The sequence below is a fragment of the Carlito syrichta genome, unplaced genomic scaffold (genome assembly GCF_000164805.1).
Source record: "Carlito syrichta isolate Samal-C Ts95f unplaced genomic scaffold, Tarsius_syrichta-2.0.1 Scaffold307934, whole genome shotgun sequence".
Lineage (NCBI taxonomy): Eukaryota > Metazoa > Chordata > Mammalia > Primates > Tarsiidae > Carlito > Carlito syrichta.
This window is the reverse complement of record NW_007252030.1, coordinates 710578-736381: the sequence shown is the minus strand read 5'-3', so window position 1 is coordinate 736381 and position 25804 is coordinate 710578. Positions and strand designations below refer to the sequence as shown.

Here is a 25804-nt window from a genome sequence, read left to right as displayed (position 1 = left end):
CCCGGCCACTGCAGCCTCGACCTGCTGGGCTCTGGTGATCCTTCCGCCTCAGCCTTCCACGTAGCTGGAACTACAGGTGCGTGTTACCACACCCAGCTAATTTTTTGATTTTTTTGTAGAGATGAGGTCTCGCCTGCCCAGGCATGTATCTCTTAAAAGTCTTTGGACAGTATCTGTGACTGATACTGTGGGGTGGCTAGTACACAGAGCATTTCCAACTGCTTCTGCCTTTCCTGTCTCTACTGTAGAGGAAATGAAGGGAAAGACTTGGTTTCCCAGCTCCTTTGCTGGGGTGGCCGCACCACACCATTCCATAAGAGAAGCCAGGGAGATGCCCACCGAACCTCTTGTGGCTTCTTCCTGCCTGAAGCAAGAGCCAGGGGTGCGGCAGTCATCTGGTGACCTTGTTGCAATAGTCATGTAGACGACAGATGACAGGTTGAAGGTCATAGGCAAAATATATGCAATACTGTATCTAGAAGCATCTTATAATAGTGCCTGGATGTTATTGTCATGTATGTTTCACCATTCAGGAATCTCCTCAAGATCATATTGAAGAAAAATGTAAAGTGAGTTATTCAACTCTAAGACAGTTACTTTTTTTTTTTTTTTTGAGTTGGAGTCTTACTCTGTCTCCCAGGCTGGAGTGCAGTGGACATTCATGGCCACCAAAACTTCAACCTCCTGGGCTTGGACGATCCTTCCACCTCAGCCTTCCAAGTAGCTGGAATTACAGGCACGTGCCACCACACCTGGCTAATTTTTTTTATTTCTTGTAGAGACGAGGTCTTGCTAAGTTGTCCAGGATGGTCTCGAATCCCTGGACTCAAGCAATCCTCTTACCTTCAAATTTTATTTTTTGCTCTTTTTTTTCTAAGTATGTTTCTCTTGGACATAGTTTGAACCATTTACAGAATATAGAGATGCAGGCTGAGTTAATAGCAATACTGCATTAACAGAAAAGAGATAATACTGCTCTATAGGGTGATCTGCTGAACCTTAGGATATGACTTCAGCCTGGTCATCACCAGGATGGGCTATAGTGGGTACGAAGCGTACAACAAAGATCTCAGAAGGCCTTTACAGGCAATGTTAAGTGATTCATGCAACCAGGAAGGAGTAGCCCTCCTCACTATGAAATCCTCTGGCCCCAGCTGTCTCTCTCGTCGCCTGGTTAATGGCACTCCACCCATGGTGGCGCTGCTATGGGCTCCCCTTGGCCTCAAGGTCTTCAAGAGGAAGAATAGGCCTTCTTCCAGACACAGGCTGGCAGCCTGTTCCAGGGCTAAGGGCGATAGTTTTCAGGTCGGGGACAGTCATTAGGAGTGGTCCTTTTGCTTCCAGGACCACCTTCCCACCCCACCACCCCAGGGCCTTCTTCCCAAAGGACTATGCCCTTACTTCCCAGCTGGACGTAAGCACCCTCTTTAGCTTGCTTGATGCAGGGTTTCCACAAACCTTCAAACTGCAAAAACGCAGTGTCGGTGAAGCAAAGCGAGATGAGTTGAGGTAAAAGGTATGCTTAGAGCGGGAGCCTCAGTCCTGTGCTTAGAGTTCTGGATCGAGCCACTTGCTGAATATGACAGAGTCTCTGGGCTGAGCTAATGTTAGTTTAGTTAGTTGTTTACAACCAGACCCGTTTCCCAACTCATTTACCTTTTATGAGTGAAGCTTTCACAATTATTAGTTGGCAGGAATGGCTGATGATAAAAGGAATGCACAAAGTAAAGTTTTTATGATGTTGCTACAACAAAATTTGATTATCAGAATGAAAAACACAAGGATATGCTACCCTAGAACATTTGGCATTTGAAAACATGGCATCATAAAGTATATTTTAAAATTAAAAGTATCTTGACATGTAGCTCAATTTTCTTCTTTTACACATGCGAAAACTGAGGCCTTGAGAGAGGCTACATAACTTCCTCTAAATTATTGACTGATTTTTCTCATGTTGTACTTCTAGAATGTAGTCTCAGAGCACTGAACCGAGTACTACACGATGAAATTCTGAATAAGCCTATGGAGACACTGAAACTTGCTATTCCCTCAGGGATCTACACTCTTCAGAATAACTTACTGTATGTGGCACTGTCAAATCTGGATGCAGCTACTTACCAGGTACTTCAAATATGTTTCTTTCTTTAAATAATTTTTTAAACTAATAATGATAATTGTACATGTTTATGTGTGCATGTGATATTTTGATACATGCATACAATGTGAATGATCCAATCAGGGTATTCAGGATATCCATCACCTCTAACATTTAGATTGCCTTAGGTAGTAAGGTCATTTTGACAATAGTAATTCTTCAAGTCTGTGAGTATAGGAATTCTTTCTATTTGTGTCCTCTTTAATTTCTTTCATCAAGGTTTTATAGTTTTTCTTGTAGAAAAACTCTCATCTCCTTGGTTATGTATATTCCTAGGTAGATATTTTTTGGTAGCTCTTTTAAATAGAATTGCTTTCTTTTTCAGCTAGTTCATTATTAGTGTATAGAAATACTACTGATATGGCTGGGTGCGGTGACTCAAGCCTGTAACCACAGCACTTTGGGGTGCTGAGGAGAGAGGCTTGCCTGAGCCCGTGAGTTCAAGACCAGCCTGGGCAACATGGTGAGAACTCGTCTCTATAATAAATTTAAAAAAAATTTTGCTGGGCGTGGTAGTATGCGCCTGTAGTTCCAGCTACTTGGAAGGCTGAGGCAGAAGGATTGCCAGAGCCCAGCAGGTCGTTGCTGGGTGACCGTGAGCATGCCACTATACTCCAGCCTTGGTGATGGAATGAGACTCCAACTCAAAAAAAAGAAATGCTACTGATTTGAGTATTTGGAATTTATATTCTGCAACATAACTGAATATGTTGATAGGCCATATATATATATATATATTCATAGTACCTTTTATTTCTTTCTTTGACCTGGTTACTCTGGCTAGGACTATGTACAAGTAACTATGTTGAATAAGAGTGTTAAAAGTGGACACTCTGCCCGAGCTTGGTTGCTCAACCTATAATCCCAGCACTTTAGGAGACCGAGGAGAATGGATTGCCTGAGCCTGTGGGTTCGAGACTAGCCCAGACAACTTGGCAAGACTTTGTCTCTACAATAAATTAAAAAATAGCTGGACTTGGTAGCATATGCCTGTAGTTCAGCTACTTGGAAGGTTGAGGCAGAAGGATAGCTGGAGCCTAGCAAGTCGACACTGGGGTGGCCAAGTGTGTGCTGCTGCACTAGAGCCTGGGCAATGGAGTGATATTCCAACTCAAAAAAAAAAGTGGGCATCCTTGTCTTGTTCTAGTTCTTAGAAAAAAGCCTTTCAGCTTTTCTCCAGTCTATATGTTAGCTGTGTGTTTGTCATATATAGTCTTTAATATGTTGAGGTATATTTTTCTTTTCTTTTAAATCATGGTCTCACTTTGTTACCCAGTCTGGAGTGCAGTGGCTTGATCATAGCTCACTACAGCCTTGACCTCCTGGGCTCTGGCGACCCTTCTGCCTCAGCCTCCCGAGTAGCTGGGACTATAGACGCACACCACTGTGCCTGGCTAGTGTGTTTTTTTTATTTTGCAGAGACTAGGTCTTGCTCTGTTGCCCAGGCTGGTCTCAAATTTCTGGGCTCAAGCAGTCCTCTCTCCTCAGTCTTCCAAAGTACTGGCATTTACTGGTGTGAGCCACTGTACCTGGCGAGGTATGTTCTTTCTATGCCTAATTTGTTGCGAATTTTTATCACAAAGTTGTGGGGTTTTTTAAACATCAAAGGGATGTTTTAATTTTTATCAAATGCTTTTTCTGCATCTATTTAGATGATCATACGGTTTTTGTTCTTTGTATTTTTTTTCTCTATTTCACTTAGTTCTGCTCTGATCTTTATTATTTCTTTCTTCTTCTAATTTTGAGTTTTATTTGTTCTTTTCTATTAGTACTAAAAGTTTCTTGAGGAATTGTTAGGGTGTTTATTTGAATATTTCCACCTTCTCAATGTAAGGTTCATTATTGTAAACTTCCCCATCCTCACCGCTTTTAGTATGTCCCATAGGCTTTAGTATGTTATGTTTCCATTGTCATTTGTTTCAAGAAATGTTTAGGTTTCCTTCTCCATTGACCCAGTGGCTGTTCAGGAGCAGGTTGTAAATGTCCATGTAATTGTATAGTTTCCAAAGTTCTTGGTGTCAATTTCTGGTTTTATTTTATTGGGCTCTGAGAAGGTACTTGACATGATTTATTTTTAAATATGTGTTGAAACTTGTTTTGTGGCCTAGATATGTTGTGGTCTGGAAACGTTTCATGTGCTGATGAGAAGCATGTACATTCTGCAACTGTTGGAGAAAATGTTCTGTAAAGGTGAATGGGTTCATTTGGTCTAAAGTGAAGCTAAAATCTAGTGTGTAATTGTTGAATTTCTGTCTAAGTGGTTTGTGTAATGCTGAGAGTGGGATGCTAAAGTCCCCACTACTATTATATTGGAGTCTGTCTGCCTTTCGAACAACTAATATTTGCTTTCTGTACCTGGGTACTTCGGTGTTGGGTAAATAAATATTTAGAGGTGTTATTTCCTCTTGCTGAATTGATCCCTTTGTACTTCTATAAGAATCTTCTTTGTCTCTTTTTACAGGTTTTTTTTTTTGAGTTGGAGTCTCACTTTGTCACCCAGGATGGAGTACAGTGGCACACTCACGGCCACCACAGTCTTGACCTGCTGGGCACAGGCAATCCTGCCTTAGCCTTCCAAGGAGCTGGAACCACAGGAACCACGCCCGCTGATTTTTTGGTTTATAGTAGAGATGAGGTTTTGCCAAGTTGCTCAGGCTGATCTCGAACCTCTGGTCTCAGGCAATTATCTTGCCTCCACCTCCCAAAGTACTAGGATTACAGGATCTTTTTACAATTTTTAACTTAAAATCTGTCTTATCTGATATGAGTATAGCAAATCCTGCTTTCGGTCTCCATTTGTGTGGAATATGTTTTTTTATTCCCTCACTTTTGCTTTTGTTTTTTGGGGAGTTTTTTTGGTTTTTTTTTTTTTTTTTTTGAGTTGGAGTCTCACTCTGTCGCCCAGACTGGAGTGCAGTGGCCACTTCTGGCCACCGCAGCCTTGGCCTGTTGGGCTCCGGCAATCCTTCTGCCTCAGCCTTCCAAGTAGCCGGAATTACAGGCGCGCGCTACTACACCCGGCTGATTTTTTGATTTATGGTAGAGATGAGGTCTTGCTGCCCAGGCGGGTCTCGAACCCGCGGGCTCAGGCAATCCACTCACCTCAGCCTCCCAAAGGCGCGGGATTACAGGCTGAGCCACCGAGCCCGGCTGGTTTTTTTTGAGTTGGAGTCTCACTCTGTCGCCCAGACTGAAGTGCAGTGGCCACTCCCAGCCACCGCAACCTCGACCTGCTGGGCTCCGGCGATCCTTCCACCTCAGCCTTCCAAGCAGCTGGAACTACAGGCGCGCGCTACCACGCCTGGCTATATTCCCTCACTTTCAATCTGTGTGTCTCTACAGGTGAAGTAGGTTTTCTGTAGGTAGCATATATCAAGTCATGGTTTTTAAAAGTCCATTTAGCCGATCTATACTCTTTCAGTGGGAAGTTTAATCTGTTTACATTCACAGTTATTGTTGGTAGATTACCGTTACTCCTGTCATTTTACCCATTGTGTTCTGGCTGTTTTGTATATCCTTTGCTCATTTTTCCTGTCTTACTGTTTATCATTACGTCTCTTTTTCATCTGTGTATGTACTTTGCCAGAGTTTCAGTCTGGTTATTTTTAAGGAATCTGACTCTTTGTTGAATATCTCATTCAGATTATGAACCGTTTTTCTGATTTTTTAAAAATGGTCTATTTGTGTTCTCTTGTATCTCACCAAACTTTGAGACATCATTATTCTGAATCCTTTCCAGGTACTTCATATCTGTCGTTTTTACTGGGAAGTTTGAGCTACTGTGTTCCTTTGAGGGTGTCCTGTTCCATTGCTGCCTCATGTTTCATGTGTCCTCACCTCGGTATCTGTGAGTCTGGTCTAATAGCTGCTGCTTCTGATTTTATAGGTTCGCTTCTGCAGAGAAAGACATTTTCCTGTGGATATCTGTATAGTGCTGATTGGGCAGGGTGCCTTGGCTTTGGTTCTGGGTAGATGCAGTAATACAGTCTCTGTATGATTGCTACAGCTGTCACTGGTGTTAGTGGCATCAGTGATCCCCAGTGGCTTGGGCTGCACGTGTTATTGGGGCTGTGAGAGACTTTGCTAGGTGGTATTCCAGGCAGGCCAGTGTTCAGGTACCACCAGAGGGAGTGATTGGCTGAGCTGCTAGTTCTGGGGCCCCGAGTAGTGTGTGCAGCCACCAATGGTGTCTTGTCCTGGTGGCTAGTCCTTGGGCCTCCAGGTGTCTTGCTCCAGTGGTAAGTCAAGCAGGTCCTTGTGCCAGTAGTGGCAGCTAGGGTTGGGTGATCCAGTGCATGCCCAGTGCCCAGACAACTCACCGGTGCTCCAGGTGGTATTCCTGGGAAGGTGCCTGGTTGGCAGCCTGTACAATGCAATTCCCAGCTGGGAGGCAGATGTGGGCAGCAGGTGAGCAGGCTCTGATGCCTCTGTGGGCAGTGGAGGGTGGGGCAGACTGATTTGCTGGCCCAGAGGTCATGCTGGAGCTGGTAATGGGCGGGACAGGCCTATCCTCAGGCCCTTGGGTGGTGTGTGCAGGTAAGTGCCATCGGCGGCAAGTGGAAGATGTGCTCAAGGGTGGCAATGAAAGCAGTGACTGTGGTAGTAGTTTTGTCTATGCCAGCCTGTTGCAACCTTATTTACAGTAAGAAGGATGAATTCCTTTGCATTATTGCCTAGTGTCCAAAGCCCTCTGGCACCTGATTTGGATTCCTGAGACTAGCATTAACTGGAGCTTTGGATCCCAGCCCCTGGCCTGGGGCATCCACCAAGCATGGGCTAGGGTCCTTCAAATACATTTCTAATAACCCTTTTAAGAAACAAACAGGCTGGGCTTGGTGGCTCAGCCTGTAATCCCAGCACTTTGGGAGACCAGGACCAGAGCCCGTGGGTTCGCGACCAGCCTGGGCAACTTGGAGGCACCTCATATCTATAATAAATAAAAAATTAGCCAGGCGTGGTAGTGCATGCCTGTACTTCTGGCTACTTGGAAGGTTAAGGGGGAAAGATTGCCAGACCCCAGCAGGTCGACACTGGGGTGGCTTTGAGTGTGCCACTACACTCCAGTCTGAGCGACAGAGCGAGACTCCAACTCAAAAAAAAAAAAAAGAAACAAACAAGTGGGGCGAGATGGATCAAGCCTGTAATTCCAGCACTTTGGGAGGCTGAGGCAAGAGTATTGCCTGAGCCCCCGGGTTCGAGACCAGCCTGGGCAACTTGGTGAGACCTCGTCTCTACAATAAATGAAAAAAATTAGTCAGGAGTGGTAGTGTGCCTGTAGTTCCAGCTACCTGGAAGGCTGAGTCAGAAGGATCACCTGAGCCCAGCAGGTCAAGGCTGCCGTGGCCATGAACATGCCACTGCACTCCAGCCTGGGTGACAGAGTGAGACACCAACTCAAAAAAAAGAAAAAAGAAACAAACAAGCATTAATAGTATTGCTGTTTTCTTGGCTGGGTATGGTGACTCACGCCTGTCATCCCAGCACTTTGTGAAGCCTAGGTGGGAGGATCACTTGAGCCCAGGAGTTCAAGACCAGCCCAGGCAACATAACAAGACAGTATCTCTACAAAAAATAAAAAAATTTGCTGGACATGGTGGCATGTGCTTGTAGTCCCAGCTACTCAGGAGGCTGAGGTGGGAGGATCACCTGAGCCCAGAAGGTCAAGCCTATGGTAAGCTCTAGTCATGCCATTGTACTGCAGCCTGGGTGACAAAGTGAGAACCCAACTCAAAATAATAGCAATAATAATGATAATAATAGTAATATTCCTGTTTTCTTTTTCAGGTCACATATCAGTTGAAAATTCTTACAACGGCATTATTTTCTGTGTCTATGCTTAGTAAAAAACTAGGTGTGTACCAGTGGCTCTCCCTGGTCATCCTGATGACAGGAGTTGCTTTTGTGCAGGTAATTATTCAAGATAAGTAGACCTTTCACTCTTATCACAGTTTCAAAACCTTAGTTTTTTTATGTGGAGGATATGGTTTCATTATCTATTAAAGCAAATGAATGCTTATACCAACTGGTAGATGCATTTTGAGGACTTGTTTTCATGTGAGATACTATATTAGGACTGTGAGTAACACAAAAGAGTTAATAAAAATAAAACAATTTTACCAAAAGAAATGAACCATCGAGTTAGGGAGATGCTGATTCCCACTGGGTGTCTGTCTGTGGCACTAGAGGCCATTGGTCCCCCCTTCCTGTTGTTGGTCAGCTCCACATATACCATTCTTCCCAGGTCTCAGCCCTTAGTGGTGAGTGCTTCCTGGGCTCCTTCATGGGGCCCTCTTTCTTGAGATGCCCTGTCCATTCTGGGCTTGCTGTGTCTCATTGTTTCTCCTTAGCTGAGTTCTTATTTTTGGAGATTTCATCCATCCTAGAGGTTTTTCTTCTTACTTACCTTCTGATAGCCCTAAGTTCATGCCATCAGCTCTGGATGTCACCTGTAACTTCTGATCTGTATGGCTAAAAGCCTGTTGGATAGCTTTACTTGGTTGTTCAGAGGCATTGTAACCTTGGCATCTCTTAGTTATTCAACGTCACCTCTTCTCCACCAAAGCTACACTTGTTTTTGTCTTTTTTAAAATTTTTTTCTCCTTCCTTTTTTCCTTTCTCTCCTCCTTTCCTCCCTCCTTCCCTGCCTCCCTCTCTCCCTCTCTTCTTGCTTTCTTCCTTCCCTCCCTCCTTCATCTTCTCTTTCTTTTTTGTTAAAAGATGGGGTCTTGCTCTGTGGCCCAGGCTGGAGTACAATGGTGTGATCATAGCTCACTACAGCCTCAGTTTCCTGGGCTCAAGCAGTCCTCCTGCATCAGCCTCTCAAGTAGCTGGGACTACAGAACATACTGCCACAGCAATCTTTGTTTCTTTTTTCAGTTGTTATTGTCTCACTGGGAGCTGTCCTAGACTCTTCTTTCTACATATCACTGAGCCCTTCCTGATTCTGTTTTTTCGTACTCCCTGATCTTTTCCTTGTCTGTCTGGTTCTGTTACTTCCCTAAGTCATGCCTTTCTTGTTTCTCACATACCTTTTCCTCCTGATTTTTTTTACCCAGTCTTACCCATCCCCCAAATCCAGCCTCCACATAGTTAACACTGAGATCCACTTAAAAACAAACTCAGTTATATCATATTTCTGCCATGCAGAGGGTCCTTATCACTTTGCCCAAGTGTGGTATGTATATCTCGAATAAAAAAATTAATAGTTATTTTAGATGGTTATTATAAAAGTATAAATGGCATATGAAATTCATATTTTCATGAATATCGCTTAAGATCAGCTAAAGTAGGTATTGTTTCAAAAAGTGAGGTATTTAAATTAAAATATCAAGTAATTGATAGTTCATCTGGGAGATGGGTTTGGCCAAATCTGGAAGATGACAGGCAAGTAACTGCCAGCTTCAAGGAACACAGGCCTGGGGGGGGGGGGGCATGCTTGGACGTCGTGTGACACACACACCTCCCACACACTCAGCGCTCCAGCCTCAGTGCTTACGCTCTAGCTCTTCATGCTTGCTCTCGTGACTGGAAGGGCTGCTCCCTCTTCTTTGCGAGGCCCACTCCTCTTCACCCTCAGGACTCAGCTGAGGTGTCCCTTGACCAGAGTCCTTTCCTGACGCCATGGCATATCTTTCCCTTCTTCTCTGCACCAGAGAACTTTGTATAATACGTATCTGTTCTAGGGCCCCCATAATTAAATGCTCGTTTCTATGTTTTGCTCCTATAGCAGCTGTGTTTCACTACTCCTTCCACTGACAGTGCCTGATTAGAAAGATTTAAACATAGCTTAAAATCAGGAAAAACAAATGTCATTTGTTTTTACATGACTAATTGTCAACTGATTTTATATACTGTAAGTACAGATTGTCCAGAAAAGTTTCAGGGAAGAGGTTGGATTTAAATTAGGTTATGGAAGATGATAGTTATAATAACCAGCCTGGGCAACATAATGAGACCTCGTCTCTACAATATATCAAAAAATTAGCTAGGTGTGGTAGCATGCACCTGTTGACCCAGCTACTTGGGAGCCTAAAGCGGGAGAATCACCTGAGCCCAGGAGGTCAAGGCTGCTGTGAGCTGTGATCATGCCATTGAACTCCAGCCTGGAAGACAAAGTGAGATCCTGACTCAAGAAAAAAAAAAAAAGGTTATTATAAAATCTGCATATTGCATAATTACATGCAAGGCCCCCTGCTCAGTGCTTAGCCTAATTATCTCAGGTAATACCTGTTTAGGAAGAACTGAAGCTCAGAGAGGGGAACAAAGTTTCTTAAGATCATAGATCAAATAGTGGCAGAACCAGAATCAAAGCTCTTGAATACTTGTTTCCCTATTTGTGTCTCAGTGGGTTTGAAGCACCAGAAAAAGCATTACAGAAAAAGAGGTACTAAAAAATACAAATGTGTCATGTAGCTGTGGCTTAAGTACAAGATGAGCTAAGGAGTGGCTGTAAACTTCTTTGATTGGAACAAAGGATTGACAGAAATTATAATAAAAGATAACATTACAAAATACTGATTATACATGATGGTAGTCTTCAGTATTAAACCTGGAGCTCAGACCTGACAACTTTTGACTGTAGGGCCTCACTGGAGATTTGTGGGGGAGAGAGGCCCATCAGAGAAACCCTGCAGGTAGGCAGGGCAGGTTGGGAAGACAGGCAGGAGGACTGGAGAGCAGTTAGGAAGCATGATGGGGCCCTGCACTGGCCAGCTGGTGGGGTTTTAATAGCCTAGAGCAGTGATCTAAGAGTCCTTATGAGGGAAGAGTCTGTATGAACTTCGGGCTAATAAATATCAGCAAATGGGGTGAGGGAAGTTCAGAAACTTAGGTTTGAATGATGGCATTTTTATGAAAAAGGCATCAAAACACATATTTGTCTTGGACGGGATGAGTAACTTTTAGTCATGGTGACTCTAAGGAATAGCAGGCCCCTGAATTTGACAAGCTCAGAAGAGATGTCTGTGCTGTGCCCCAGCTCTCCAGGCTGGAAGGACTGGGGTCAGTTGTGCTGTGGCGCTGCGCTGGCTGGGACATTGCCACCAGCTAGGCGTCAGTTCCTCAGGCACACTACTTGGATTTCAAGTGCTCCTTAGCCACATCAGGATAGGGCTACTCCACTAGATAGTGAAGATACAAGACAGGTCATTTTCACAGAAAGTCTGTTGAGCAGCCAGGTCTAAGACTGGCAGAAGACCAAAGAAGAGCAGACGGCCTTTCAGGCGGCAGGAGTGAATGGTTGGCAGCGTCACTGCTGCAGCCACAGCAGGCTGAGAAGACAGTGAACAGTTTGTTATTAGAAGTCACTGAAGGCTGGGCACAGTGGCTCAAGCCACTGTGCTGGATTACTCCCAGCACTTTGGGAGGCCGAGGCGAGAGGATTGCCTGATTCTAGGGGTTTGAGACCAGCCTGGGCAACTTGGTGGGACCTTGTCTACAATAAATTAAAAAATTAGCCGGGTATGGTGGCATGCACCTGTGGTTCTAGCTACTTGGAAGGCCAAATATATATATATATATATAGTTTCAGAAGGAAAAGTGGCTTTGGGAAGGCCAGCTAGTAGAAGAGCAAGCAAACGAGTGAAGAAATAGCTGTGAGTGATGGTTGGACAGCAGTTCCAGGTACAGCTGCTAGACCCAGGGTTAGGACCACTGGAGCCTCAGTGCTGCAGCAGCACACTGACACCAGAGCCCCTTCCATGCATCTCCTGTCCATTTAGGGTCCAGCAGCTCTCCTTCCTGTCCTTCCAGTGTCCCCTCCCGAAGTTCCCCTCTTACCCTCATCTATCACACCTCTTGCCAAATATCCTTCCGAGGCTCTCCTCCTAGACCTTACCTATCACGTCTCTTTCCAGGTGTCCCTCCATGGGTCCCCTCTTATCCCTCATCTCCACACCTCTTTCCAGGTGTGCCTCCAAGATTCCCCTCTTAGACCTCACTTAACATGTTTCTTTCCATGTGTCCTTCCCAAGTCTCCCCTCTGAGGCCTCATCCAGCACGTTGCATTCTAGGTGGTCCCAGTTTTGCAGAGGGAATAGAAAAGCCTTGTTTTTCTGTCTGCTTCCAGTTGAGATGGTACTTTCTTTTTTTCTGAGTTGGCGTCTCACTCTGTTGCCCATGCTGGAGTGCAGTGGCATGCTTATAGCCACTGCAGCCTTGACCTGCTGGGTCAGGTGATCCTTCTAAGTAGCTGGAACCGCAGGTGGGGGCCACCACACCTGGCTAATTTTTTGATTTATTGTATTGACGAGGTCGTACCAAGTTGCCCAGGCTGGTCTTGAACCTCTGAGCTCAGGCAGTCCTCTCACCTCAGCCTCCCAAAGTATTGGGATTATAGGCATGAGCCACCATGCCTGGCTGTTATGGTGTTTTTTAATAAATTAAACTTTGAAAAGTTATCTCCAAGTAACAGATTGGTGTATGTAAGAGACAAAACGTAAAATATTTATGGTTTCTTAAAGTATCCTTTGAAATCATAAGTTGTAATAGTAATACATTATCACCGTGGGAAAAAAATCCAGTAATTATAAGGTTTCCTTGTAATAGCTCTCTTTTGCAGTTCTGAAGAATGACACTGGCCACATTTCTATCTTCAGGTCTAATTGTGGCCTCAGTATGTATGCACTTTGAAAAATATTATAGGAATATAACTTCCATTTTGTTTATTTATTTTATTTAGTGGCCCTCAGATTCTCAAGAGCTTGATTCCAAGGAGCTTTCCGCTGGCTCTCAGTTTGTAGGGCTCATGGCCGTTCTCACAGCATGTTTCTCAAGTGGCTTTGCTGGAGTTTATTTTGAAAAAATCCTAAAAGAAACAAAACAGTCAGTGTGGATAAGAAACATTCAGCTCGGTGAGTTTGAACTGTTTTCTAACATCATTTTTAGAAGTGATTATATTGTTAACTTTATAGATTTCTGTACATCTTAAATAAATAAACCTTGTATAAAATCTGCTGTTTTCTTTCTTTTTTCTTGAGTTGAGGTCTCATTCTGTCACCCAGGCTGGAGTACAGTGGCAGGCTCACAGCCACCGCAGCCTCAACATGCTGGGCTCAGGCAATCCTTCCGCCTCAGCCTTCCAAGTAGCTGAAACCACAGGCATGTACCACCATGCCCAGCAATTTTTATGAATTTATTTATTATAGAGACAAGGTCATGCAAAGTTGTCCACGCTGGTTAACATCTCCTATTGATCCAAATATCTGGCAGTGTTTTTGTTTTTTAAAAATTTTTTTGTACGTATGTATGTATATATGTTTTGGTAGCTGGGACCACAGGCATACACCACCATGCCCAGCCACTTTATTGATTTATTTGTTTGTTTATTTATTTAAATTGAAAAATAATTTTTTAAAAATTTTAGATTCAGGGGTATACATGCGTGTTCCCTTCATGGACATATTGTGTAGGGGTGAAGACTGGGTCTCAGGGGCCCATTCCCCAGATAGTGAACATTGTGCCCTGTAGGTAGTTTCTTACCTCCCGCCTTGTTGGCATCCCCAGAGTCTATTATATCCATCTTTGTGACAGTTTAGCTTTAACATATGAGTGAGAACATGTGGTGTTTGGTTTTCTGTTTTTGAGTAGTTTACTTAGGATGATGATCTCCAGCTCCATCTATGTTGCTACAGAGTACATGATTTCATTCTTTTTAAAAAATTCCATTTTAGCCGGGCTCGGTGGCTCAGCCTGTAATCCCACGCCTTTGGGAGGCTGAGGTGAGTGGATTGTCGGAGCCCGCAGGTTCGAGACCCGCCTGGGCAACTTGGCGAGACCTCATCTCCACAATAAATCAAAAAAATTAGCCGGGTGTGGTAGCGTGTACCTGTAGTTCCAGCTACTTGGAAGGCTGAGGTGGAAGGATCACCAGAGCCCAGCAGGTCAAGACTGTGGTGGCTGGAAGTGGCCACTGCACTCCAGTCTGGGCGATAGTGAGACTCCAACTCAAAAAAAAAAAAAAAAAAAAAAATTTCCATTTTAAATGGATGCCTTTTGTTGGAGGATAGGAAACGTTAGGCCTGTTGACAAGAGGTGCGTACAGCCTGTTTCTGTTCTCCCCACTCAGTAGCTGGGTCCTTGGCTGCTACCTCTTTCCCGGAAGGTGCTGCAAATAACTGACACATCTTACTCTGAGACAAGGGGATGAAGATACCTAAGTGGAGGAAATTTGAAATGATGAACTTTTCATCTCTGTTTTAAAATCTTATATGCCTTTTTTAAAAATTTATTTTTTGAGTCGAAGTCTCACTCTATCGCCCAAGCTGGAGTGCAGTGGCACGCTCACGGCCACTACAGCCTCGACCTGCTGGGCTCAGGTGATCCTTCCACCTCAACTTTACAAGTAGCTGGAACTACAGGTGCCACATCTGGCTAATTTTTTTTTTCTTTTTTGGAGAGAAGAGGTCTCATTATGCTGCCCTGGCTGGTTTCAAACTCCCGGGCTCAGGCAATCCTCTCACCCCGCCTCCCAAAGTGCTGGATTACAGGTGTGAGCCATTATACCTGGCCCTATATGCTTTATACTTCAAAATTTTATGCTTTAACTCTTAAATACCATAGTATTTTTCTAACTGAAAGTAAATAGTTAAAAGAAAAAGAATCCCATATATTGCAGGATAGACTTTGAATGAATATTTAAACTTTTAATAGTATTGTGATATTTTAAAATACACACACAGATCCCAGTATTTAGTATTCCTGGCATTTGTTCATTTTGAATGATGCTACACAAGACCACCCATGTAAGAAGCAGCTCATTTGCAAATCAACACATGGTATTTTAAGCCTCTGTTCTTGTGACTCTAGTTTACCTTTGAAACTACTATTCTTTTCTGTTCATATGCCATTTTTAAATGAGGAAACTGAAGGGCAAAGAGGTGGAAAATCTATCTGAGCTCACAATGCTAGTCAGCAATGGATTCAGGATTTGAATCTAGGCCTTGTGACTCTGGTGTACTGTGCAGGTCAGCAGTCATATGGGCCCCTCCAGGTCCCACACAGTAAACTGTTCATCCTCCTAATGGCCTGTATTTTAAGTCAAACCTTCCAAAATCAATTAAGGTCTATCCTTCTAGGTGTTTTCAAGTAATGTCATAACAAACAGACTGAATCTTCATTTTATCACATTAGATTATTATAATGTAAGTTAATTATTATACTTCCAAAATTTGTTAATGAGGAAAAATGCCATGAAAAATACCATGCCTGAGCTTTTGTATCTATATGTATGAATGTGAATATATGAAAATCTAGACCTAGCAACAAGAAGATGCAAGAAACAATGACATATGCACAAAGTGATCATTTTACAGATATCTGAATGGGACAGCCATGTAATCATGTGATACATGCATTATATTTTAGTGCTGTAAAGTTGGTAATCTCTGTTCTTGTTTATATTCTATGTCTTTGACTTGTAGTCATAATATACCACTAAATATACTTTTGTTAAGTTTATATAAACCAAGTAAAAATTTTGAAAAGTAATTAATTTTTATCAAAAATAAAAAGTATACAATTATTTGCAATGTCAGTGGAGAAATATCTCCTTAGACAAGCTTATGACATATGATGTAGACTTTACTTTTTTTAAATTTTATTTTAGGTTTCTTTGGGAGTATATTTGGATTAATGGGTGTATACATTTATGATGGTGAATTGGTATCAAAGAATGGATTTTTTCAGGGATACAACCGACTGACCTGGATAGTAGTTGTTCTTCAGGTAAAGAATTTAAAGTCTTAGATTTAATGCTAAAAACTTTATTTTAGTATAGAGAATCAAAGTAGCTCCCGATACACTGATGGTTCCTCATGTTAGTATTTCATTGTATCTAGTTTATTCAGGGAAGTTAAGATAGAACTGGTCTTAATACCCTTAAACCTTACCTTAAAAAGCGATCTTGAATGAACTTTGTGGTATTTAAATTTAGCATAATGAAAATATAAGTTTAAAAAACAAAAATAATTGAAGCTAATGACAAATATAACTTTTGATTCAACAACTCTTATCAGGAAGTCTGTGATCAGCCATTAATACCCAGAAATAGATATATATATTTAATTCTGTGATAATTTATACTGAGGTTATACACGAAGGGGGACTCAAAAAAGCCCAAAATTAATTTTTGGAGGGTAGGCCACTTGAAGTGTAGACTTCCCCCACTGGGTAAGTGTTCTAGGAGCTTATTGGCATCAGTGTATCAGCTAGCATTGTTGTGAGAAGCTGAGTTTGGCTTCAGTGAATTATTAATTTTTTTTGGAGGTTCTTTCAATGTGTTTGCTTATTTCATGATCAGTGTTTACACGAACAGACCATTCACACTGTGCTGAGTGTTTAGCAGTATTTGACCAAAAACAGCATGACCCCCATGTCCCACCCTCCCTATTCCTCGCCTTGAGCGACTTTTTTTGTTTCCTGGATTAAAAAAAGTCCTTGAAGGAAAGGTTTTGCCAATGTGGAAGAGGAGAAACAAGGTACAGCAAAAGCACTAAAAGGCATAAGAATTGATGAGTTTAAAAATCATTTTGAGCAGTGGAAAAATTATCTTGATAGGTGTATTGCATCAAACAGAGACTCCTTTGAAGGTGACTGAAGTTTAAACATGTAAGAATAATACACAAGTTTTTATAAATTCCGGTTTCTTTTGGGCCCCCTTGTATTGGACTATTTCTGTCAGGTTACTTCAGCTTATATATATATAACTTGAAATTGTTCAAGGTTTGAGTAATTCATTTCATATTAAAAAATACTTAGATAATATACTAGAGGTTATAAAGATAAAGATACAGATCAGGCTCAGTGACTCACACCTGTAATCTTACCACTTTGGAAGGCTGAGGCAGAAGGATCGCTTGAACCCCAGGAGTTGGAGACCAGCCTAGGCAACATAGTGAGACCCCACCTCTACAAAAAATTCGCTGGGCATTGCAGTCTGTGCCTGTAGTACAGCTAGTTGAGAGGCTGAGGTTGAAGTATAGCCTAAGGCCAAGAGGTTGATATGTGGTGAGCTGTGAACGTGCCACTGCACTCCATCCTGGTTGATCGAGTGAGACCCTGACTAAAAAAAAAAAAGATGCAAGTCCCTGTCCTCAGAGGCTTCTCTTCTAGAGCTATGTGAAGCCTAAGGGGCAAGGTCCCAGGAGACAGATCAAGATGGTAAAGATTAGTTGTGTTCTGAAAGCAGGAAGGACTTCTGTTTTTGTTTTTTTGTTTTTGAGTTGGAGTCTCACTCTGTCGCCCAGACTGGAGTTCAGTGGCCGCTCCCGGCCACCACAGCCTCGACCTGCTGGGCTCCGGCGATCCTTCCGCCTCAGCCTTCCGAGTAGCCGGAACTACAGGCATGTGCTACCACGCCCGGCTGATTTTTTGATTTATTGTAGAGATGAGGTCTCGCTGTCCAGGCGGGTCTCGAACCTGCGGACTCAGGCAAGGACTTCTGTTTTTAAGATAGGAAAAAGAAGACAAGGATAAGTGAAATTCGAAAAACAAAAATTGAGAGAAGATTTGAAGTGAAGCTCGGGTAAACCAGGAGAGCTTATGTGGGAGCTGTTTCATCCTAACAAAAAGAGGAAACCCTGTCCCCTTAAAAAGGGGCTGAAGATTTGAGCAGCATGAAAGAGGCTGGGCATAACTGGCATTAGAGATTCAACAGGGAGTAAATAGACACAAAGTTGGCAGGGAGCACAAGGACCCGGACACCGCTTTGTAGGGAGCTCAGTCGGCATGATTCATGAGTTCCTCTAAGTAAAACTGCCATCATAAAGATGGGTAGTGAATGTTGGTAAGGCAGGTAGCCTGTACGTAGAAGCCGGTAAGTGGTGTTTGGCAGAAAGTGAAGCCATGCAGGACAGCAAAACCTCATGAAAGCGACCACAACTGGGAATTTGGGAGTGCTTAGGCAGAAAGTTCTTTTCTAGTCTAAAGAAAAAGCATTATTAAAACTGTGCTCTACGAAGAATCATCTGACGGCAGTGACAGGTGGATTAGGATAGGAGAAAGTAGAAGAAGCAAGCCAGGTGAGGAGGCTCCTGGGACACTAGAAAGGTAGCTTCAGGATGACTTTGATTTACTCAGAGGTAAAGACATTCCACCATTCAGAGTGACCAGTCTATTCACATCTGTCCAAACAAGTCCTATTTACTTACTACCTTGGATGAAGACAGATGTTTTATTTATAACATGGGCAAACTCCATTATAGCAAACTGCAGTCTGTTCTGGTGGTTACTTTATTAGACCTTTTGAAATAAGAGGGCTATTGAAACACCTGGAAGTCTGTTGGTTACAAGAGATTTTTAATATAAATCCCTTATATAATGAATTATAGAACAAAAGCCTAAAGCTTCATTGAGTAATGAAATTGCTTTGAAAAGCAGTTTGATATTTGTTTTTAAAATAATCTTTTGAAAACTTCTGCAGGCACTTGGAGGTCTTGTAATAGCTGCTGTTATTAAGTATGCGGATAATATTTTAAAAGGATTTGCAACCTCTTTATCCATAATATTATCAACACTGATCTCCTATTTTTGGCTACAAGACTTTGTGCCAACCAGGTAAAATATTTTCTATTTATTTAAGTCTCTAAAAGTATATAGAAAAAATAAGAATTCTTAATAAGATGATCTGATGCATTTTGTTCTATTGTTCCTTCTGAAGAATCATTAAAATATGATTTAAAAAATACATTTAACTATCTGCCAGGCTCGGTAGCTCAGCCTGTAATCCCAGCACTTTGGGAGGCTGAGGTGAGTGGACTGCCTGAGCCCAAAGGTTCGAGACCAGCCCAGGCAACTTGGCGCAATGTCATCTCTACAATAAATTTTTAAAAAATTAGCTAGGCATGGTAGCACACACCTGTAGTTCCAGCTACTTGGGAGGCTGAGGCAGAAGGATCACCGGCGCCCAGCAGGTCGACACTGGGGTAGTGAGTGTGCCACTGCACTCCAGCCTGGGTGACAGAGTGAGACTCCAACTAAAAAATATAGAGAGAGACTTTTTAAAAGAGTCCAAACTAAATTCATGAAAGAAAATCTTCTGAAAAGTTTTTTTATACAAATTTGGTTGGCCAGAATTTTTCTATTAGATCTGAGTGTTTTACTCCCAAAGTAAGAATTCATATAAAAAATTTAATGCTATAAAATAAGTCATGTGACATTTTAAATATGAAATTTATAAGTAAACCAGGAGAGTGGATGACATTGTTGAAAAACGTTATTTATTGATTGATTTGTAGTTTCACTCTGTCGCCCTGGCTGGAGTGCAGTGGCACAATCATGGCTACTGCAGCCTTGACCTGATCCTTCCGCCTTAGCCTCCCAAGTTGCTGGAACTAAGCACACGCCACCACACCAGACCAATTTTTAAATTTATTACAGAGGCGAGGTATCACCAAGTTGCCCAGGCTGTTCTCGAACCCCTGGGCTCAGGCAATCCTCCTGTGTCCTTCCCTCAAAGTACTGGGATGACAGGTGTGAGCTGCTGTGCCCGGCCAGTTGAAGATGATAGTTTTTAAGAGAAGGTAGCTCATGAGAAAACAGGGGGTAGTAGGAAAAAGAGCAGTCTGGAAAGGGATTGCAGAAGGAGTATTGGTGTTTCTGCAGTGTCAGGATGCCTGGGCAAGGTAGTTGGGAAGAACTGAGCAGAATGATATCCCTGCCCATGAATTGAGGGGTCTGTTTTTTTCCATTATTATTTAAATCCCAGATGAGTAGGATTGTATTCTAATTACTTCTGGGACACCTATAGCTTCACTCCCCTCCAATTATCTCAGCCTCTAAACTCTGGAACCTCCCAGGGATCTCTATCTATACTCACTCTCTGGGTGATTGCTACTCAGATGGCTTTAAATATCACCTGTATATGGCTCACACCTATAATCCTAGCACTTTTGGGAGGCTGAGGTGAGAGAATTGCCGGAGTCCAGGGGTTTGAGACCAGCCTGGGCACTTTGGCGAGACTTCATCTCTACAATAAATAAAAAAATTATCTGGGTGTGGTAGCACATGCCTGTAGTTCTGGCTACTTGGAAGGCTGAGATGGATCGATCACTGGGGCCCAGGTGGCCGTGAGTTTGCCACAGCACTCCAGCCTGGCTGACAGAGTGAGACTCCCAACTCAGTTAAAAAAATTAAAAAAACAAATGAAGTTTCTACTAACAATTCTGTAAAAGAAAAAGATGGCCTCGCCTTCCTGTGACGTACAAGGCCCTTCCTAAGGGGTCCCTCCAGCCTCCTCCCCACCCTACCCAGCCCAACCTGCAACCCCACCGCTCCACCTGGTAAACAGTACCCTTCATGAAGGTGTCTTCAGAGACACTGTTCCCTCTGTCTGCAATGCCCTCTCTCAAGAAAATGCTTATTTGTAATAACGCAGTTCTATTTCCGAGACTCCCTGCCTAGGCAGACCCACTTAGAGGTCTCACCAAGTTGTCCACGGGCTTGGGCAATCCACTTGCCTCGGCCTCCCAAAGTGCTGGGATTACAGGCTGAGCCACCGAACCTGGCCTAGTAGAAACTTGAAAGCCAAGACTAATTCATGTCTCCGTAACAGTATGTTTTAAAGTGTACATATTAAAAGACTGGTAGTCTAGTTGACCCCCAGTCTAAACTCATTTCCAGTTTATGGTAAGGCATATTATCTCTACAGTTAGGTAGAATAAAAAGGAATCCAAGAACTCCTTGCATGCAATGTAATTTCCTTTGTAAAGCAGCCTATAAAAATTGTTCTTGAGTTTTGCTTGTTATTGTTATGGATTTCACACTGCACTTTACCTTGGTTTGACATGAAAGAATGGAATTTTCCTTTTATATATTCAACTAGTTAAAGAATTAAGATCCTTTATTACTGAGAATATTGCAAAATACATATTATGGTGAAATGCAGCATTCATACATCTTCGTTCTGGGAGACAGAAGAGTGCAGGGGGTGAGCGCAGAAGCACCAGGGTCAGCACACCTGGATGCTGCTTAGAATTACAAGTTACATAAACTCTTTAAACCTGTTTCCTCACACGTGAAGAATGACGATAATGTTGGGACGTCCTCCTAGGGCTGCTGTGAGAACTCAGTGAGACGATGCCTTATAAAGCACTTAGCCGAGTACCTAGAATGCACTAAATACTCAGTGTTTGTGGACCATGTTACTGGAACATTTTTTTCCCTGAATTACAATTGTTTGTATGGTAAAGAAATAGAAGAAAGTTGTTTTGTGCTTAATCTGATTTTCTCTTTTTTATTTTTCCTGCATCTTATTTAGTGTCTTTTTCCTTGGAGCCATCCTTGTAATAACAGCGACTTTCTTATATGGTTATGATCCCAAACCTGCAGGAAATCCCACTAAAGCATAGCCACGTGCTGTCTTTAACTGGTTTTCCACAATGGTGCCCTAGGAATTGCAACATTAAAATGCGGCACAGAGAACTTCTACAGATTCTGTGAAAATATTGTCATACTGAATCTGGTCATATTGTTCAAATGGGTTAAAAATATGAAAGCTTAAGGATAAAATGTGTATATGTAACAAAACATGTGCATCCAGAAATCAAAACTTGAAAGTCTTTCCAGGGATTAGAATTAGAAGGGATATTGGAGGAAACTTGAAATCAGAGTTTAAAAAGGTTTTACTTTTTTGATTGCTGCAGAAATGTCCTATGCACTCTTTGCGAGAGCACACAAACGTCAGATATCAGTTTTCGCAAATTAGATCTATTTAATCTTATTAAATGTTTTTATCTTACTCTTTCTGTAAAAATATATCAAATCACATGTGATATTCAACATTTGAAAATTATAGTTACTTATAAAGCTGTGAAAAAATAGAAGTATGATTTGAAAAAATTTCACTTATCTGATTTTTTATATTTATGCAAAAGATTACTAAATGAAGGATTACTAAATGTTTTTGTTCAGTTACATGAAAATTGATAATGTTCTGGGTCTCATTTGTCAGAGAATAAATTTAATGTAGCGACACACATCTGCTTCTCTATGTGCATCTTGTGACCTTTTAGTACTTCGAGACTGCACAGGCAATCTAGGTGCTCCTGTGCCGGACGCTAGCCAGTGACGTGTACGCAAACAGGATTTTGCTCTTAATCTCCGAATTGCATTTCCTTTCTGTAAATCAGATAAATCCTTAGTGTTACTTTAAATTAAATTTGTATGTTAACTGCCATTAAAGTTTTAAAATGTAATTTAAAAGTATTACTCATTTAATAATTTAAGATAAAATAATTATTGTCTAATATCTCCATTTGGAGAATTTTAAACTATCAAGCATATGCTGTAATAGAAAGTTTTTAAATGAATACTTTACTCATTTGTAAAAGCTTCCTTTAATCTACAACTGATTGTTGACAAAAGCAGCCACCAAACAAATAATAGTACAGATGTCAGTAGAGTGAAACCAAAATGACTTCTCTTGTAAACATTCCAGATTGCTATATTATGTTATTTTAAGTAGCACTGTAACTTTACATTTAGGCTGCTCAGAAGAACATATTAACATCCTAAAAACCCACTGTTCCCAGGAATGCTCTGACTACATGACAGGGAGAGACAGATTCTCAGTTCCCTTTCTGTGTCCCCACAAGAGCTGCTAAACAGTAGGGTTTTCCTTTTTGATGAACACTGGAGTTGAGAATACAGATTACATTAGTTATTTAATAAGCTGGTTCAAGGGAAAGAGAATATGTTAGAAACGGTTAGATGGAGTGGTGGACAAAATGCTTTCTATAATTGGAATGTGGGTTTAATTTAATTACTGACTACAGACAGAATCACTTATTGAGTATAAAAAGTATGTTTATTTTTTCATTCATACTGTATATATTTTTGAAAGCCTGTTCTAGTAGATATAAAACTGTAAAATACAAGTATTTTTATATTGTTCTAATAGATTTTGTTAAAAAGAAATTGGCTCTAAAATACTGTGTTACAAACTGGTATTCTTAGCTAATGTAAACTGGCAGTGTTACCTGGCTACTACAAGCATTGTCTACAGATTTCAGGCCTAATCAATTTCATCCAAAGTTTAAAAGTGTTTAAAACTACAAAATGTTCAAAATCAGTTTGCTGGTGATTCCAAATTGCTACCAAACAAAATTTCTGGATGCCCAGCTGATGATTTTCAGTAACTGCCTTTCAGAGTATTTGTTTAATAATTTTACATCTAGAGCATGGTATTTTTAGACTGCAACAATATTCATACTTACATTATTACCTATGGCTAGGCTAATGCACAGAATTCAAGACTAAATACGATTTCTGTTTAGCCAACATTAACGTACTGGTTGGATACTTATGTATTGATGTAGTGACCATTCACAATTGTTGATTCAGGTTTAGTCTACCCGTTTCAACACTTTGAAAAATTATAAAAGTAAATTATTGGATTCAGTTGCAATAACAACACATTTCAGGTATCCAAAATAATACAATTTCAAGATTACTAATAAAAGTTATAAAAATACTAAGAGTTGTGAAAATGGACAAAATAGTCTGAACTATATTTTCTAAGCATACTTTTATTAGATAGGCATAATTTATATTTGCTTTTCTAGTAGGTTTGAAAAATATTTATTAGAGATATAATTTTTAATTCATAAAGAAATAATCATATTTGAGAAGGTGTGTCTATGTCCTAGATTATATCATATTACAGGTGATGGCATTTTCTTATGTTCTGATGACTTCTAAAGAACTTACTGTATCATGCTTTTAGCTTTTATAATGGTGACTCCTTGATTATTTAAATTCCTGTACATTTTATTTGTTATCTCTCAGCTATTTTGTTCATTGTAAAAATGTGCAAATTCATGGGAGAAGAGTGCCAATTGGTAGTTCTATTAAAAATTTCACTAGGCACAGTGGCTCAAGCCTGTAATCCCAGCACTTTGAGAGGCTGAGGTGAGAGGATAGCCAGAGCTCAGGGGTTTGAGACCAGCCTGGGCAACCTGGTGAGACTTCACCTCTACAATAAATCAAAAAATTAGCCAGGCGTGGTGGTGCATCCTACAGTTCCAGCTACTTGGAAGGCTGAGTGGAAGGATCGCCTGAGCCCATAAGGTTGAGGCTGCGGTGGCCATGAGTGTGCCACTGCACTCCAACATGGGTGACGGGGTGAGACTCCAACTAAAAAAAAAAAAAAATTTAAAGTTACACCCAGGCACGGTGGCTCATGTCTGTTAATCCCAGCACTTTGGGTCACCATAGTGGAAGGACTGCCTGAGTCCAGGAGTTTGAGACCAGCCTGGGCAACCAGGCAAGATCTTGTCTCTACAATAATAAATCAAAAAATTGGCCAGGCATGGTGGCGTGTGCCTGTGGTTCCAGCTACCTGGGAGGCTGAGGCGGAAGGATCGCCTGAGCCCAGCAGGTGGAGGCTGCAGGGTTCGTGAGCATGCCACTGCACTCCAGCCTGGGCAACAGAGTGAGACACCAACTCAAAAAAAAAAAATTAAGAAGATGGTATTTGGGAAGAAAAGTCTGAAATGCAACAGGTAGATGTTTCAAACAATAATATTAACAATTCTTTAACAGGTGATTTTAGAGAAGCTGTAGGCTACTTTTTTTTTTTTTGAGTTGGAGTCTCACTCTGTCACCCAGACTGGAGTGCAGTAGCCGCTCCCGGCTACCGCAGCCTCGACCTGCTGGGCTCCGGTGATCCTTCTGCCTCAGCCTTCCGAGTAGCCGGAATTACAGGCATGCGCTACCACGCCAGGCTGATTTTTTGATTTATTGTAGAGAGGAGGTCTCGTCAAGTTGCCCAGGCGGGTCCCGAACCCACGGACTCAGGCAGTCCACTCACCTCAGCCTCCCAAAGCGCTTGGATTACAGGCTGAGCCACCGAGCCCGGCAGTAGGCTACTTTTATTATAGAAAACACAGTTTAGAGATACAAAACTTAAATGTTTACATCAATTTTATTGAGTGTCACAGAATTTCACAGAAGAAAAGGTGGTCTGATATGTAAACTAGATTCTGGGGAGACAGAATCTGAAGGGAAGTTGACTCTGTATGGACGGACACACTGTAGAACTGGCCATTCTTACATATCAAATTATTGAACTTCTAAATGTCATTGTGTAGTCATTCAACTGAGTTTTTGTTTTTAATAAAAAGGGTTTAGCATCACTCATTTTATTTACACATTTGCTTTTATAATATTTAGTTCCCATGAGTGTGTGCTTTACATGAGATCAGGCTTATGAAAGTTATTTATGTTCTACTGAAAGTCATCTTAAGACTCTCTAGGATATTAAAGTAGTTATAGGAGCAAAGACAAAGCACCTTCATAAAAATCTGTCCTGTGTGCCTTGCTTTACCAAATACCCGATTTTGGCGGGGGATATTTCTGTAATTCACAACTTTAGACACATGGGCAAAATTAGGGTGTCTTAAGAATACCTATGATTCTATTTTTTTGCTGTTTCAACATTCGCTCTTTAAATCCCATTATCTAACAGAATTACATTAGGTATGTTATGAAAGCATTAGTGCACAGTACTTATTTAAATAAATCGTGGCACCCTTGCTCTGCCGTTGAGCTTCCTGAGACTTTAATAAGTGTATGAAATTGTCAGTTTTTTTCCATTAATACATGATGTAATTTACTGTGATTTTTAAAATACTTTTATAATGATTTGGATCCTGA

General features: G+C 41.6%; 1 protein-coding gene across 2 annotated transcripts in view; it reads left to right on the top strand.

Moving 5' to 3' along the window:
* The window catches only part of SLC35A3 (solute carrier family 35 member A3), a 43286-nt gene extending 21161 nt beyond the window's left edge, over window positions 1-22125 (top strand). The window contains exons 4-9 of one of the 2 annotated variants that reach the window (XM_008064716.2): window positions 1967-2121; window positions 7940-8062; window positions 12834-13005; window positions 15759-15877; window positions 18573-18706; window positions 21408-22125. In XM_008064716.2, the coding sequence (XP_008062907.1) occupies window positions 1967-2121; window positions 7940-8062; window positions 12834-13005; window positions 15759-15877; window positions 18573-18706; window positions 21408-21498 (794 nt within the window). In that variant the 3' untranslated portion in view covers window positions 21499-22125. The remainder of the gene's footprint in view (window positions 1-1966; window positions 2122-7939; window positions 8063-12833; window positions 13006-15758; window positions 15878-18572; window positions 18707-21407) is intronic. The other variant, XM_008064715.1, reaches the window with a different exon arrangement.
* The last annotated feature ends 3679 nt before the right edge of the window (window positions 22126-25804 follow it).